Raw genomic sequence first — 13408 nt, 5'->3', positions numbered from 1 at the left:
GAGGATGAGATGGCTGGATGGCATCACCGACTCAATGGACATAAGTTTGGGTGAACTCCGGGAGTTGGTGATGGATAGGGAGGCCTGGTGTGCTGCGATTCATGGAGTCGCAAGAAGTCAGACACGACTGAGCGACTGAACTGAACTGAATGTCCGAAATGTAAAGAAACTTGGAAAAGGTCACAGTGTAATGGTAGCAATAAGTAAACTAATCCTAAATTTTAATTTCTATTCCAGGGTTATTTTTACTACTTAAAAACCAGAACAAGTTATTTTTGACCCTATATGCAAGGTCACACTTCAGATACACACCATATTTCTCCCTTCCCAATGTGCTCCATTAAATTTTAATGATAAATCTTGATTTCAATAGCTTTAAGATATTTAGATTATTAAAACAAATACACCAACCAACCAAAAAACAAAACAGAAAAAAACTCTAGCAAAACAAATCCAGCTATAGACCCAGGTGATGTAGTTCTATGTTTAATAAAAGCTGTCAGCCAGCTACTTTTAGTCTTACTAAAAGAACATGGTAACATATTTCCCTACATGAAATAATTTTTTTTATTAAAATTCTTTAAATCTTGCCTTGGCAATTTGCCTATTTATTTTCCTTTATCACTTACATTAAAAAAAAAACTCTACCTATAAAAGCAATCATTATATAATATATAATATAAAGGTTAGGTAATCTGACCTAGAATTTCCGTAAAAGCACAGATAGTTTAGCATGTTAATACAAACTCAAATAAAAAGAATAAAGTAAGATGCCCTACCTAAAATAACCTTTACCATCATCTTCTTTTATTTCTAGAGACACAGAGAAGGTAAAGATGTCACTGTCTGGAGTCTGAGGCGCAGCAGTTGCTGAAAGTGGGGTCTGCTTGGCAGAACGGCGGAAGGCAGTGGCAAAACTGTAAAGTATCCGGCTCACCTACAACCAAAAATGTTAGGAGATGGGCTGTTATTAAAAAAGTAAAATACTTTTGTTAAGGCTGAAGGTGACCTACGTTGTTTGAGGGAGGTAGTTCACCTTTCCTTCACTCATTTTTTTAATAAATTATCAAATTTATTAGACCTATAAAGCAAACAACACTAAAAATGACCAGAGTAGAGATTGTAAAAAAGGAATGACTGTGAACACTAGAAATCCAATTGAAAGATGATTTCCAAAATTGTTAGGAATTACTTGAATATATTTATTGTAATAAAGAATAATCCTCCAAGTTTAATTCTATAAGAATAGTTTGCAAATATGTCATTGCTAGAAGCAAGATGCCGATTTAATGCATTTAAACAGCGGTCAATTGGTCTCCTCTGACGCTCTTAGCAACAACAAGGTTCTGGCTAACCAAACTTTTATTCATATTTCAGGCCATCAAAATGGAACAAATAAAACAGTAGCAGAGAATTTAATTTGGCTTATAAATGACCACAGAAAATACTATAATCATTTCAATGATTCAAGGGTGAAGATGAAGTTTCATCTGTAGACATTTCCCTCTTCAGTACTTACAGCTTCTTGTATTTCACACCGAAAGACATGTATTCTGAAGAGCTCTGCATTGTAATGACTTTCAGTGAAAGCAAAACAGTCACTCTCAGGAGTTCCATCATGCCCTCTGACACAGAAAAGGATTTTGTAGATAGGGTAGTTTGCTATTTCAGTGTTTGTCTGAGGATCTAAGAGTCTGTTCAGAAAAAATATACATAAAGAGAGTAGAGCTACTGTAGACAATTTTCACTATGTTCACATTATGATTCAAGACTCATCTTTCTAGCAAAAAGATCATATAAATCATTTCTTGAGCCTGGCAGTCTACAGTCCAAAGGGTCACAAAGAATTGGAAACGACTGAGCACACAGAAATCATATTAATCTTCAATCTTGATAAGTAAGTTATATGTGGGGTCTTAAAATAACTGATTACACAATTCCATAGTACTAAAAACTACATAATCCCCTATTTTAGGGAGGCAATCAGGAAAGCATAAATAATATTAATGTTTCTTAAATAGTCTATAACTACATAAAAAATAATGGGTAAATTAGACTACCAAAACAGATCACTAAAGTTGTGCTTCTCAGTATCTCCTAACAGAATGACCTAAGCTGCTTTATTATTTTAAAAACTAAAATAATGATGTAGTTTTTCAGAGTGAAACATGTTCTTTTGCTTCATGGCAAATAAGGAAGAGACACTTACAAAACATTAACACCGAAGGAAAAAAAACTTCATTAATAAAATCAAAAGGATGCCACTCACTGAAAATTAAATGGATATCATTCACTCAAAAATGTATTCATTCAACAAATATTTATGTGATACCTACACAACATCCCAGGCTCCATCCTGGGCCCTGACAATACAAAAAATTGAAATTATGAAGTTATGAAATTATGAACACAGAATGGGCAGAGCCATCAATGGGAAAGCCTAGGGGATAATGGAAATACCTAAGAAGGGGAACTAATTCAAATTCAAAGGCACTTTGATAAAGACTCTGAAAACATGAGGTAAGAGAGACTAATTTTCTCATGTCTTTATAGAATTAAAATATATTAGAACAAAGTATAACTTCAGTCAGGGGAATGACTATTGACTAAGAATCATATAAAAATGAGTTTTAGGGAATTCCCTGGCAGTTAGTGGTTAGGACTTAGTGCTTTCACTCAAGTTGCCCAAGTCACATCATGGCAAAAGGAAAAAAAAAAAAAAAAAGGCTAAATAAATGTTACTAAGCTTCACATTAATAAATACAATTAAAATTAATATTCATGAATCTTTGCAAAATAGTTCTTTAAACACTCAAGAGAAGAATTACATATGCAGATCATTGGAATATTAATTAACTTACTACTACTACTATCCATATGCAGCTACAACTCTACTACCATAAAAATCCAAAATGCTTGAGGGCAGAGAAACAGATATTCTCATACACTGCTCACAAACGTACAAGCTAGATCAATATTTCTAGATGGCCATTTGGCAATATATCAAAAACCATAAAAATGGGCAAATCTTTGACCCACCAGTGAATCTACTTCTAGGAACTAATCCTAAGGAAATTTAAAAATACATTAAAATTTAGCTCAAAAATACTACTTATAAGAAAACGACAGGTTAAGCACTTATGTAAGTAAGTAAAAGTTGCTCAGTCGTGTCTGATTCTTTGCGACCCAAAGAACTAAACAGTCCATGGAATTCTCTAGGCCAGAACCCTGGAGTGGGTAGCCTTTCCCTTCTCCAGGGGCTCTCCCCAACCCAGGGATCGAATCCAGGTCTCCTGCATTGCGGGCGGATTCTTTACCAGCTGAGCCACAACAGAAGCCCAACTTACATGCCCATATAATAAAAGTTTAATATTAGCTATTATTAGTAACACTTTTATCATTAAAACAACTAAAATATGTAACATTAGACTGGTTATTTCTGAAAAGCCCATCATGTGCCATCATAAATTATAATAATTAAGCATATTTATTGATATGGAAAGATTCACCATATAACAAAGCATGTTATATATTATGTAATTCCACTGATGCTAAAAATGCTGATTCTAAGAGTTGTAGAATTATACTTGCATATATATGTAGGTATATACACATAGACAAATATACCTACAACTACACAAAAAGGGTCTTAATAAACCAAGATGTTAACTGTTATTTACCAATGGGAGAGTAGAATTAAGACCATTTCCTAACCTAAAATATGTCACAAATGAACTTATCTACAAAACAGAAGCATAGAGAATAAACTTGTGGTTGCTGGGGGTCAGGGGCGCGAGGGAGGGACGGACTAGGAGTACGGGATTAGCAGACGTAAACTATCATATATAGGATAAACAACAAGGTACTACTGTATAGCACAGGAAACTATATTCAATGTCCTGTGATAAACCACAAAAAAAAAATTAAGGAAAAAAAGTCTGTATGTGCATAACTGACTCACTCTGCTATATAGCAGAGATTGGCACAACATTATAAATCAACTATACTTCAGTAAAAAAGTTAAGAGTAATTTTCTAAATTTTTGCTTATTTGTGTTCTTTGATTTTTCTGAAATAAGTACGCATTTTTTACAACAAAGCTAGTTTTGTATTTAGTTAGCTGATACAGACATCTGACTACATTTAAACACTGTGACCTGTTTCAGTTAGTATAAACAATAGCCCTATCAAGAGACTTCTCTGAGCTTCAGTATCCTCATCTTAAAAATTTAGGAACTACTGTCTAGTCAAGGCTATGGTTTTTCCAGTGGTCATGTATGGAAGTGAGAGTTGGACTATAAAGAAAGCTGAACGCCAAAGAATTGATGCTTTTGAACTGTGGTACTGGAGAAGACTCTTGTGAGTCCCATGGATTGCAAGATCCAACCAGTCCATCCTAAAGGAGATCAGTCCTGGGTGTTCATTGGAAGTCACTGGAAGGACTGATGTTGCGGCTGAAACTCCAATACTTTGGCCACCTCACACGAAGGGTTGACTCATTGGAAAAGACCCTGATGCTGGGAGGGACTGAGGGCAGGAGGAGAAGGGGACGACAGAGGATGAGATGGTTGGATGGCATCACTGACTCAATGGACAAGGGTTTGGGTGGACTCCAGCAGTTGGTGATGGACAGGGAGGCCTGGCGTGCGGCGGTTCATGGGGTCGCAAAGAGTCGGACACGACTGAGTGACTGAACTGAACACTGAAATAGTTAATATTTACCAACAGGTTTCTGTAATTTCCAAAGTCAGTATGAAATTTCTTTTCAACTAATGTGTCAAGCTAGTATTTTTATTGGGGGGCACATGGAAAATGTAAATTGTTAGGCAGACTCTTAGGTCAACATATTTCAATAATCCCCAAAACACTTAAATTTCTAGTGTTACAAAGAATTAGGGTGAGGAAGAGTATAAAAAACTGCTCAAACAAGTGACTATTTTTCATAAAAGGTCACAATCCTTGGAAGACATGAAAACTAAGTGCCAAAAGAATTAACTACTACAAGAATAAAGTAATTATGTATTTTGTTCACTCTTGCTTTGTTATAAAACTGTAGGTGAGAAATCTGATCAAATGTTACAAATATTTCTAGAAGGCTGGTCTTACCTCACAGTTCCTTCAGATACATTCGGCACTGACAGGGTTACATCTAGTGAGATCTGACACTGGCCCCTTAAGATGGACATCATCCTCAAGGCTTCCACTTCACTCCTGGGAGCATTTACTGAGGCACAGCCTAAATAAGTTAGTTTGCTGAAAACTACACTGTCCTCATCTGCCACTGGTGTGAAAGGACTTGACCCTTCAGAATCTGAAAGAAACAATAAGGAAGTGATTATTTTCACTTTGATATTTTGTTAACATGAATATTAAGTAAAACTCTACAAGCTACGTTTAGGTTCTAAAATTAAATTCGTCACTTTCCCAGAAGAAAATTAAAGTCAGAAATCTCACACCAGAACTTGTCACCAACACTAAAATTTTTAGGTATGGCTATAGTTTCAATCCTTAACCTAAATGGTGACCTGAGATTCAGATCTGATTTATCTCTTATAATTTGTTTTGACTTTATAATTTACATTTAGGTCAGTAATACATTTAGTATTTTACCACCCTGAAAAATCCTCTTTCTTCTTTCTTATCTGTTCTATTATAATGATTTCTCTTATTCATCATCTTAGTTACTTTATCATGTTCTCTCAGTCCCCCTGCCTTTCCTTTCCCAATAAACATTTACAGTTTTAATATTCTACTTTTCCTCAAAGAACCTTCATAACTGTCTTTTTCTTCCTTGTCTTTCAGGTCCCTTTTTTCAATTTGACAACTATTCCCACCAAGCAGGCCTAAGGCAAACATTTTCTTCACCAAGAATTATTTCTCTATTTCCCCAATCAGTCAGTTGCTCATTCGTGTCCGACTCTGTGATTCCATGGACTGCAGCACGCCAGGCTTCCCTGTCCATCACCAATTCCTGGAGCTTACTCACACTCATGTCCATCGAGTTGGTGATGCCATCCAACCATCTCATCCTGTTGTCCCCTTCTCCTTCAGCCAATATCCAATTTCCCAATACCATACTCAAATTATTTTTTCCTGAAAAAATTCTTTAAGCACTCTAACACTGCCTCACTGTTATATAACTGGTTTTTTTCCTTTGCTATAAATGACATACATTTAGAGTCAACATATGTGTAACTGATTCACTGGGCCTTCCACCTGAAACTAACATTGTAAATTAACTACACACCAATAAAAAAAACTTTTTTAATGACATACATTTAAAGGGAAATCAGAATGGTCCATGTATTTATTCCTCTCACATCCCCCTCAATCTCGTATTGGAAGCTTCTAGATAATATAGATACGATTTTTGCTTCCTCTGCATCAAACCTAGTACAAAATGGACACTCAAATATTAAAAACAATAACCTTCCGTTATGCAAGCAATGCAGCAATCCTAACCTCCTTGTCCAGGTTTCACTGGCAGGCTCATCTCTGGTTTCTGGAGCCCTACTAATGACACAGGGTTAATGGTGGATGAAGCTGAGAGTTGATTAGAAAGAGGCCCATCTCCTTCGCCATCCAGCTGTGACCTTTCCACAAGCTCCTTGTCCCCTGGCTGGTCGTCCATTGGAGGATCCATCAGCACATCTGCTAGCTCTTTTTGCAGCTGCTGTTCACTTCCATTCCCTATAATCTAAGGGTCACAAATACATGCAGTCAGCGAAGTGAGAGAAAGAGGCCAATATTGATTAAAATGGGTCCACATCTAGAGAAAATCATTAGCAATTCTTTTGATATATAGATATCTTCTGAATGTTTTAAAAAAATAAAGCAAGATCTGCAATAAATAAGAGCTGCAGCTGCTCTCTTAATTCATACAAATATTCATGAAAAAGTGTACAGTGAATTTGAGACTAATACCCAGAAATACATGTTATAATCTGTCAATTTTATTGAAAGTTTTCTACAGTATTCTAAAATCACAACAACTAAAATTTTTAAAATTTTACTTGTCTGTTAAGAAATAAAGCTTATTAAGAGGAGAAGCTTCTCTTATCCTTAAGGAAAAGGGAAAATGTGTTTGCTTCCAAAAATGACCAGTGCAAACATATATATTAGGTAATAAACCATCACATGCACTTTACCATTGTTGCTATAAGGCAGTCTCTTAAGGGAGACTTCTCTGACATAAACAGTTCTTAAAGTTCTCAACACTTGAATAAAGCTGGGGAGACGTAAGTAGAAAATGACCCGAAGAACAGAAGCACTCCATTTCAATGTCAAGGATTTTTCTAGAGTCATGATGGTTTATTACTGTTGCTCAACAAGGAAGTAAACAAGTAAAAGATCAAATGAAGACTACCCAATGCTAAGGAAAACCACAAGTGACAAAACCCAGTATTATCATTAAATGCTTATTCAAGAAACACTAGAAAAATTAGCAGAGAATTAATGCAGGAAAAGGAAATCATGATGAAAAAAAGTACTGATTTAGGCAAGTTTCTAAAGACCAAAACCAGACAAAAATTTAAATGAGTGGGGCTATGAGATTGTTGAAGACAAAGAGGTCTTCACAGTAAAATTGAAGACACAAGTTAGGAAGCAAAATTCCAATAGCAGCAGTACTCTGGACTACCTACCAAGGATCCCAGTTCAAACATTTTTGTAACTCTATATAAAGTCAAGCCCCTTTCGATGTAAACTATGATTGAGTCTTTATTGCTACCTTTTCCCAATATGTCAGCTATTCTTGCCTCAGAAAAAAGGACTGGAGAGGTATTCAGTCTCTGGCTGCAATTTAAGAGTCTGTTTTTAACTTCCTTCTATATTCAGAATTACTGCTATTGGAACTACAATTCAGTCAAATATTTTTAACTCTTTGCTATACCTAAAGGTCCGTCTAGTCAAGGCTATGGTTTTTCCAGTAGTCATGTATGGATGTGAGAGTTGGACTGTGAAGAAAGCTGAGCATCGACGAATTGATGCTTTTGAACTGTGGTACTGGAGAACGCTCTTGAGAGTCCCTTGGACTGCAAGGAGATCCAACCAGTCCATTCTGAAGGAGATCAGCCCTGAGATTTCTTTGGAAGGAATGATACGAAAGCTGAAACTTCAGTATTTTGGCCATCTCACGCAGAGAGTTGACTCACTGGTAAAGACTCTGATGCTGGGAGGGATTAGGGGCAGGAGGAAAAGGGGGTGACAGAGGATGAGATGGCTGGATGGCATCACCGACTCAATGGACATGAGTTTGAGTGAACTCCGGGAGTTGGTGATGGACAGGGAGGCCTGGCGTGCTGTGATTCATGGGGTTGAAAAGAGTCGGACACAACTGAGCAACTCAGCTGAACTGAAACCTGATTCTACACATCACAAGTGCAATCAAATTCTTTTATTCAGAAGTCTGCTTTCAGAAGTTTCTTAAAGCACATAAAAAACAATCTAGTACTTAGTTTCAATTAATCTATTTTTTTCAGAACTAGGTAAGATATCCTGTATCACATGCAATAAATAAACGATAGCCGAACTGAACCTAAACTATTTTCCAAGGGGAAGGAGAAATAAGTAGGATAGCTAGAGCGTCCTATAACTGATGAAGATATTAGACTCCATGTTTAAGCAATAGTAATTTTAACTGGGAAGGCTATAATTAAAGAGCAAGCTAAACTGAAGACATATTTCACATGCTATGAGGTACTGTTTTTTCTTTGATATATAGGATAAATAAACAAGTTTTCTTTTAGATAGGCTACCTCCATTGTAATATATTCACAAAACATACCACAAAAAGAAACATGTTTACGTGTTTGTCTTTCATGTTTATACATGTTTATCTTGTATTCTTCCCTTATTTATAAAGTCTACAAACGTAAGAACTGGCTTCTATTTCCTTAACACTTCCTTAAATATAGGAAAACTAATGCAGGACACAACAATGCTGATTTCTAAAAGCTGCTTAAAAATAGCAACCTAACTTATGCTGTGAATAATTAGTTTCAATATAATACTCAACACTTACCATTTAGATCATTTGTGCACCTTCAATCCAATTTCAAACTTAACCATATGTGACATAATTTATTTAATAATACTTATCTCAATTAAGTCTTTTTTTTTTTTTTTTAAGACAGTAAGTTAATCTGAATGTTTCCATATGGGAAACATTCAGCAATGCCTTTTAAGGTTCCCTAACTTTGGCACAATGGTGTGATCACTCACCTAGAGCCAGACATCCTAGAATGTGAAGTCAAGTGGGCCTTAGAAAGCATCACTATGAACAAAGCTAGTGGAGGTGATGGAATTCCAGTTGAGCTATTTCAAATCCTGAACGATGATGCTGTGAAAGTGCTGCACTCAATATGTCAGCAAATTTGGAAAACTCAGCAGTGGCCACAGGACTGGAAAAGGTCAGTTTTCATTCCAATCCCAAAGAAGGGCAATGCCAAAGAATGCTCAAACTGCCGCACAATTGCATTCATTTCACACGCTAGTAAAGTAATGCTCAAAATTCTCCAAGTCAGGCTTCAGCAATACGTGAACCATGAACTTCTAGATGTTCAAGCTGGTTTTAGAAAAGGCAGAGGAACCAGAGATCAAATTGCCAACATCCGCTGGATCATGGAAAGAGCAAAAGAGTTCCAGAAAAACATATATTTCTGCTTTATTGACTATGCCAAAGCCTTTGACTGGTGTGGATCACAATAAACTGTGGAAAATTCTGAAAGATATGGAAATACCAGACCACCTGACCTGCCTCTTGAGAAACCTATATGCAGGTCAGGAAGCAACAGTTAGAACTGGACGTGGAACAACAGACTGGTTCCAAATAGGAAAAGGAGTATGTCAAGGCTGTATATTGTCACCCTGCTTATTTAACTTATATGCAGAATACATCATGAGAAACGCTGGGCTAGAAGAATCACAAGCTGTTATCAAGATTGCTGGGGAAAATATCAATAACCTCAGATATGCAGATGACACCACCCTTATGGCAGAAAGTGAAGAGGAACTAAAAAGCCTCTTGATGAAGGTGAAAGAGGAGAGTGAAAAAGTTGGCTTAAAGCTTAACATTCAGAAAACTAAGATCATGGCATCTGATCCCGTCACTTCATGGGAAATAGATGGGGAAACAGTGGAAACAGTGTCGGATTGACTTTTCTGGGGTCCAAAATCACTGCAGATGGTGACTGCAGCCATGAAATTAAAAGACGCTTACTCCTTGGAAGGAAAGTTATGACCAACCTAGATAGCATATTCAAAAGCAGAGACATTACTTTGCCAACAAAGGTCCGTCTAGTCAAGGCTATGGTTTTTCCAGTGATCATGTATGGATGTGAGAGTTGGTACTGTGAAGAAAGCTGAATGCCGAAGAATTGATGCTTTTGAACTGTGGTGTTGGAGAAGACTCTTGAGAGTCCCTTGGACTGCAAGGAGATCCAACCAGTCCATTCTAAAGGAGATCAGCCCTGAGATTTCTTTGGAAGGAATGATACGAAAGCTGAAACTTCAGTATTTTGGCCATCTCACGCAGAGAGTTGACTCACTGGTAAAGACTCTGATGCTGGGAGGGATTAGGGGCAGGAGGAAAAGGGGGTGACAGAGGATGAGATGGCTGGATGGCATCACCGAGTCAATGGACATGAGTTTGAGTGAACTCCGGGAGTTGGTGATGGACAGGGAGGCCTGGCATGCTGCGATTCATGGGGTCCCAAACAGTCAGACACGACTGAGCGACTAAAGTGAACTGGACTTTGGCACCTGAAGAACGTGGTAAAATACAATCTGTTGAGCCCTAGAAGAATTCCTGGAGAAGGCAATGGCAACCCACTCTGGTACTCTTTCCTGGAAAATCCCATGGACCGAGGAGCCTGGTAGGCTGCAGTCCATGGGGTCGCGAAGAGTCGGACACGACTGAGTGACTTCACTTTCTCTTTTTACTTTCATGCACTGGAGAAGGGAATGGCAACCCACTCCAGTGTTCTTGCCTGGAGGATCCCAGGGACGGCGGAGCCTGGTGGGCTGCCATCTATGGGGTTGCACATAGTCAGACACGACTGAAGTGAGTTAGCAGAAGCAGCAGCAGCAAGGCTGGCACAGGACTGATAATTAGAATTTTTAAAGTTTCCAGGTGATGGTGATGTTGCTAGTCTGGGAACCAACCTTAGATTAATGGTTCATGACTGCACAATACAATTACCAGTATCACCAGGAAGCACGTTAATATTAAAATACTTGATCGTCCCTCTATTCACTTACTTCCTACCCTAGCAACTAAGTTAGTCTCAGAGATAAAGCCTTGACATATACATTTTAAAGAACCTTCACAGGTGATTTACGAAACAGTTGTCAGGCCAGATGAGGCCAGCAGGGTACAGTTTTGTTCATCCATCCTATAAATGAAGAGCTTAAACCAGCAACTGTTTATCTCTGACTTCCTGTTATAACAGAAAAATAAACTCATTTTCAGCAGGGCTTTCTGTTTCTTGCTGCCAACAGCATTCTTAACAGATACCATGATCATCTTCAAAATAAGTGTAGTTGCAGCTTAAGCAATCAAAATACTGGTATTATTGAAAGGACAGGTATACAGACCAACAAAACAGAACAGAACTCAGAAATAGACCTACACATACATGGCCAATTGTTTTCAACAAAGTTGGCTAGGTAACTCAAGAGAAAGGTAATAAATTAAAACAAATGGTGCTGAAATAACTAACCTTACATCAAACAAATGCAAACATTACATGACATACAAAAATTAATGCAAAATGGATTGCAGATCTAAATGTAAATCTGAAAACTATAATGTTTACAGAAGAAAACACAAAGGACAAAGTCTTTGTGATCCTGGGCCACAAAGATTTCTTAGGACACAGAAAGCATGCATAAAAGAAAAAAAATGAAGTGTACTTTTGTGAATGCTTACAGCAGCATTATTCATAATTGCCAAAAGCTGAGTACAAAGTAAATGTTTATCAAGTGATGAATGGATAACTTCCATATAGCTATACAATTGAATACCAGCTAGGACGGTAAAGCATCTACCTACAATGTGGGAGACCCAGGTTCAGATCCTGTGGAGAAGGAAATGGCACCCCACTCCAGTACTCTTGCCTGGAAAATCCCATGGACAGAGGAGCATGGTAGGCTACGGTCCATGGGGTGGCAAAGAGTCGGACACGACTGAGCGACTTCACTTTCACTTTCAGCAATAAAAAGGAATGAATTACTAATATTAAAACAACACGGATAACACAAAATACTCTAAATAAAACAAACAGACAAAAAGGCTATATACTGTATGATTCAATTTACATGGCATTCTGGAAAAGGCAAAGCTAGAGATAAAAATCCAGAGAAGGCAATGGCACCCCACTCCAGTACTCCTGCCTGGAAAATCCCATGGATGGAGGAGCCTGGTAGGCTGCAGTCCATGGGGTCGCTACGAGTCAGATACGACTGAGTGACTTCACTTTCATGCATTGGAGAAGGAAATGGCAACCCACTCCAGTGTTCTTGCCTGGAGAATCCCAGGGATGGGGGAGCCTGGTGGGTTGCCGTCTATGGGGTCACACAGAGTCGGACACGACTGAAGTGACTTAGCAGCAGGAGCAGCAGCAGCAGCAGAGACAGAAATCAGATTGACTGACAGAGGCTGGGTCTTTTTAGAGTAATGAAAATATTCTGTACCTTGATTATGGTAGTCATTACATAATAAAAGTTTACATTAATTAAACTTCATAGAATTGTATACCTAAAAGGGCCGTATTTTACTGTGTGTAAATTTTACCTCAATACTTTTTTTCCTTTTGGCTATGCCCTGCAGCATGTGGGGCCCTTAGTTCTCCAACCAGGGATCAAACCCACGCCCCCTGTTTTGGAAGCTCAGAGTATTAACCATTGGACTGCCAGGGAAGTCTAATTTCTCAACAGACTTGACTTAAACTTGAAAGAGGATAATGATAATAGGAGAGGCTATGCAATACGGAGGCAGAGGTTATATGGTAAATCTCTGTTCCTTTTTCTTAATTTTGCTGTGAATCTAAAACTGCTCTTCAAAATAAAGGCTATTTTTTTAAAATCTGGAAAAAATGTGATTTCTATGAAAGATGAAACTTGAGAACACAACTGTTCCTTTTCCCTACAACAGCCCTCAAAAGGTGTTCATCCAGGATTCTGTTTTTGGCAATAACTTCATTTTACAGATTTCCCAATGCCATTTTATGCACTCCAACGATATATAAACAACCCCTAATATGCATCTACAATCCCTCACCCTCTACTGGACAGACACCTTCAGGCAGATACTCCAAACTTACTGTGTCAAAACTAATCCTCTTCTCTGTTTTTTTTTAATCAATAAATTGCACTACTATCCATCCACTCAGCAACCAAATGAAGGATTA

At 37.7% G+C, this 13408-nt stretch overlaps 1 protein-coding gene across 3 annotated transcripts in view; it reads right to left on the bottom strand.

The window, feature by feature from the left end:
- RABGAP1 (RAB GTPase activating protein 1) overlaps positions 1-13408 on the bottom strand; it is a 170058-nt gene that overhangs the window by 116159 nt on the left and 40491 nt on the right. For all 3 annotated transcript variants that reach the window (XM_010844019.1, XM_010844020.1, XM_010844021.1), the window contains 4 exons: positions 6462-6696; positions 5106-5310; positions 1520-1694; positions 780-937 (listed from right to left, as the gene is read on the bottom strand). In XM_010844019.1, coding sequence (XP_010842321.1) covers positions 780-937; positions 1520-1694; positions 5106-5310; positions 6462-6696 — 773 coding nt within the window. The remainder of the gene's footprint in view (positions 1-779; positions 938-1519; positions 1695-5105; positions 5311-6461; positions 6697-13408) is intronic.

This window comes from Bison bison, unplaced genomic scaffold (assembly GCF_000754665.1).
Source record: "Bison bison bison isolate TAMUID 2011002044 unplaced genomic scaffold, Bison_UMD1.0 scf7180017864193, whole genome shotgun sequence".
Taxonomy (NCBI): domain Eukaryota; kingdom Metazoa; phylum Chordata; class Mammalia; order Artiodactyla; family Bovidae; genus Bison; species Bison bison.
Note: the sequence above shows the minus strand (reverse complement) of the source record. Positions and strands in the feature narration are given on the sequence as shown.